We start from the raw sequence: 4,179 nt of genomic DNA on the forward strand, positions 1-4,179 counted from the left end.
ATTTTTTTCTGCAAATTGTCTCTTCTAATAAAGTCTATACACATGTGTAAAGGCTGAAACATGTGTACGTTCAAAAGTTAACATCAACTGACAGGAAGTTAACAAGGGGCCAAAAAATAAAATGCAACGACAAGCATCTATGGGGCGCCGTTTGTAAAGCGGCTCACGCTGAAAATAACAGCAACATTTTGTCACATTTAGCTTTAAATAATGTTTAAAAAACTGGTACGAAATTTTGAGGGTCACTTTCTTGCACATTTACAACAATATTTGTCAACTTGGAAATATTGTAAATAGTTAAATCCAAATATTAAATGTCACACCTAAATGTTAAACGTTAAATCTAAATGCTAAATCTAAATATTAAATCTAAATCTAAATGTTAAATCTAAATGTTAATTCTAAATCAAAATGTTTAATCTAAATCTAAATGTTAAATCTAAATGTTAAATCTAAATCAAAATTTGTAATCTAAATATTTAATCTAAATCTTAATGTTAAATCTAAATCTAAATGTTAAATCTAAATATTAAATCTAAATCTAAATGTTAAATCTAAATATTAAATCTAAATATTAAATCTAAATCTAAATCTAAATGTAAATCTAAATCTAAATGTTAAATCTAAATATTAAATCTAAATCTAAATCTAAATCTAAATGTTAAATCTAAATCTAAATGTTAAATCTAAATATTAAATCTAAATATTAAATCTAAATCTAAATGTTAAATCTAAATCTAAATGTTAAATCTAAATGTTAAATCTAAATGTAAATCTAAATGTTAAATCTAAATCTAAATCTAAATGTTAAATCTAAATCTAAATCTAAATCTAAATGTTATATTTAAATGTTTTGGTTGAAACTAAATATTTAGCTAATATGCAAATTAAAACACCGGTAACCGGAAGTACAAAAAATAAAAGCTCAAGGAGGTCAGTGTTTGTTTATAGTGTCAAATAACGAATAAAAATCATCTCATCCGGGGATATGGACTCTTGAACTTGGATAAACGCGATAATAACTACCTAAATAATAACGTCCCGCTACACGCCCTGCGATGCCCTGTTACGTCCCGCTACACGCCCTGCAAGGCCCTGTTACGTCCTGTTACACGCCCTGCGATGCCCTGTTACGTCCTGTTACACGCCCTGCAAGGCCCTGTTACGTCCTGTTACACGCCCTGCGATGCCCTGTTACGTCCCGCTACACGCCCTGCGAGGCCCTGTTACGTCCCGCTACACGCCCTGCGAGGCCCTGTTACGTCCCGCTACACGCCCTGCGTTGCCCTGTTACGTCCTGTTACACACCCTGCGATGCCCTGTTACGTCCTGTTACACGCCCTGCGATACCCTGTTACGTCCTGTTACACGCCCTGCGATGCCCTGTTGCGTCCCGCTACGCTCTGCTGTGCCCTGCTACGCCATAAACTACTACACACTGCTATTTTTAGTCACTGTTCCATTATCTTTTACTTTGACTGTTATTGCCTCTTCATCTAACCCCCAACCGATCGTCAGATCCCCCCCACCAAGAGCCTGGGTCTGCGTGTGTGCCTAAAGATCTGTAGTAAATCTGTTTCTGCCTAAAAATGAGTTTTTCCTCACCACTGTCGCACTGTTGCTTGCTCTGGAGGGAACTACAAGAACTGTTGGGTCCTTGTAAACCATTTATATAATAAACAAACAAAACTGACTGTGTGTGTGCGTGTGTGTGTGTCTGTGTGTATGTCTGTCTGTTGTGTGTGTCTTTGCGTGTGTGTTTGTCTGTGTGTGCGTGTGTGTGTGTTCGTGTTTGTGTGTGTGTGTGTGTGTGTGTGTGTGTGTGTGTGTGTATGTCTGTCTGTTGTGTGTGTGTGTGTGTGTGTGTGTGTGTCTGTGCGTGTGTGTGTGTGTTTGTCTGTGTGTGTGTGTGTGTGTGTGTGTGTGTGTGTGTGTGTGTGTGTGTGTGTGTGTGTGTGGTGTGTACCTTCGACCACTGGACTTAACGGACCACAGAGCACGCGGAGGGGAGTTATCTTGACTCCATCATCTTTGTTGGAGTAAACGAATGACGTCACCCATCGTCAACCATCGCCATCGTGTGGAAATAAATTCACCAACATAAGTTAATCTACTGGTCTTTTCCATTTCTGTTATCTCTATTAGGTTGCGTGTTTTATTTACGTTGTTTGTGTTTGTCCCGTAGATTTCTGATAAATGCTTAAATGTACACAACACAGTGATCGGATAACCGTTCGATGATGCGAAATCGATTGGGTTCGTCTGGTTTGTGACGCTCTTGAGTCGATTGCTTCTGACTGCTGCTCATTGAATGAACATGGCGGCTACTCCCGTAACAAACCCGTCACAGCTGCTCCCTCTGGGTTTGTAAAGTCTTCGAAATGTCGACTTTCTGTTGTAATTAGCTGACTATGAGTCGGTATCACATGTCAGGACGACGTGCTCGGAGTTTGAGGCGCTAGTTTATGTATTACGGTTTGTTAGCTAGCGGTAGCACCATGCTACCAGACATCATGCGCGTGACTGGGACGTTAGCTGCAGATAGGCATTTTATTTTATTATCAATTTACATATAATTTAATCCCTAAAACGTCCTAGTGCATTACTGTACAATCTGTCGCCTATCAGGTTAAATATATATCTTTGTTTTGAGATGGAAGAGTCCAAAAAGGCTGAGTTAAATGTTTAATATTTAATATTTATGTATTTAATATCCGTGTATGTCAGGTATGTTATTGTCGCTCTGCATGTACATTTACTACATTCCTGCTTATTCATTTCCAACTACTGTCTTCCAAAAATGTATATGATTATATTATGTAAATATGTCTCCCTATATTTTAACTTGCGCCATCTTAGATTTGCATATATTTTACTATATCTGTGTGTGTATATATTTATATACGGTTTATATAATATATATTATATTTGTGTATATAAATATATATAAAGTATATATGTGTATGTATGTATGTGTGTGTATATATATATATATATATATATATATATATATATATATATATATATATATATATATAGTGTGTGTGTGTGTGTGTGTGTGTGTAAATATATATATATATATATATATATATATAAACACCATATATAAGCATGTTTGCTTGAAAGAAATATTGAAATGTATCAATTATTAAAAAAGTTACAGAGGACATTCGCTGTTAACCAATAATAATAATTAATAAAGAGAAGTCTAAGTCGATCAACTACTCATTTCATCTCTAACACCAACAGCATTTTCCTGAAGAAATTGAGAATTGTGTAAAAAGAAAACCATAGCGTCGGATCTTTGATTCCTTATGATTGTTTTCTAATCTTTCAGAGCTTGTGGACAAATGCATCGGCTCCCGAATTCACATCGTCATGAAAACAGACAAAGAAATCGTCGGCACCCTGCTGGGTTTTGACGACTTTGTCAGTATCCTTTCCACATTTATTCCAATATAGTGTTAAAAAACACACACATTGTCTCACGTTTGACGCGCCGCATTGCTTTGCTGTTTTCTCTGAAATTGTCCCAGTTTGCGTCCTTCACTCAGACCTGTAGACATGGTCCTGGAAGACGTGACAGAATTGTAAGTGCGCCTCTTGTTTTTGCATCACTTGCAGTCATTGTACGGGCAGCTGCTGCTGATTTAACACATTAATATATATCTTTGTTACAGTGAAATCACACCAGAGGGACGGAGGATAACCAAACTGGACCAGATCCTTCTCAACGGCAACAACATCACCATGGTATGTAAATGTTGTGCTTGTGTTGGTGTCCATGCATTCACGTTGAGGTGTAGGCTCACAGGTGTATCTTAAAAAGCTCATACTATGTTCATACGATGTATTTAGAGGTGGTACCAGAATAGATTTACATGGTTTAATTTTAAAAACACCACAACCATATTTGTGTTGTACTGCTCATTGCTGCAGCTCCTCTTTTCACCCTGTGTGTTGAGCTCTCTGGTTTAGATCACAGAGTGAGACGTCTCACTTCTGTTCCATCTTTGTTGGGAGTTGCACATGCGCAATAGCTCAGTAAGGACTACTAGCCAGTCAGAAGCAGAGTATGAGGCCCTGAAAGAACCTAGGTATGGACTACTAGCCAGTCAGAAGCAGAGTATGAGGGTCCTGAGAGTACCTAGGTAAGGACTACTAGCCAGTCAGAAGCAG

General features: G+C 37.5%; 2 protein-coding genes across 2 annotated transcripts in view; both read left to right on the top strand.

The window, feature by feature from the left end:
- The window catches only part of LOC117938319 (E3 ubiquitin-protein ligase RNF31-like), a 39,064-nt gene that overhangs the window by 1,918 nt on the left and 32,967 nt on the right, over window positions 1-4,179 (top strand). The gene's annotated exons all lie outside the window — the stretch shown is intronic.
- The window catches only part of lsm5 (LSM5 homolog, U6 small nuclear RNA and mRNA degradation associated), a 3,121-nt gene continuing 1,032 nt past the window's right edge, over window positions 2,091-4,179 (top strand). The window contains exons 1-4 of the mRNA XM_034862866.1: window positions 2,091-2,363; window positions 3,338-3,433; window positions 3,563-3,590; window positions 3,681-3,753. Coding sequence (XP_034718757.1) covers window positions 2,312-2,363; window positions 3,338-3,433; window positions 3,563-3,590; window positions 3,681-3,753 — 249 coding nt within the window. The 5' untranslated portion in view covers window positions 2,091-2,311. The remainder of the gene's footprint in view (window positions 2,364-3,337; window positions 3,434-3,562; window positions 3,591-3,680; window positions 3,754-4,179) is intronic.

This window comes from Etheostoma cragini, chromosome 22 (genome assembly GCF_013103735.1).
Source record: "Etheostoma cragini isolate CJK2018 chromosome 22, CSU_Ecrag_1.0, whole genome shotgun sequence".
NCBI lineage: Eukaryota > Metazoa > Chordata > Actinopteri > Perciformes > Percidae > Etheostoma > Etheostoma cragini.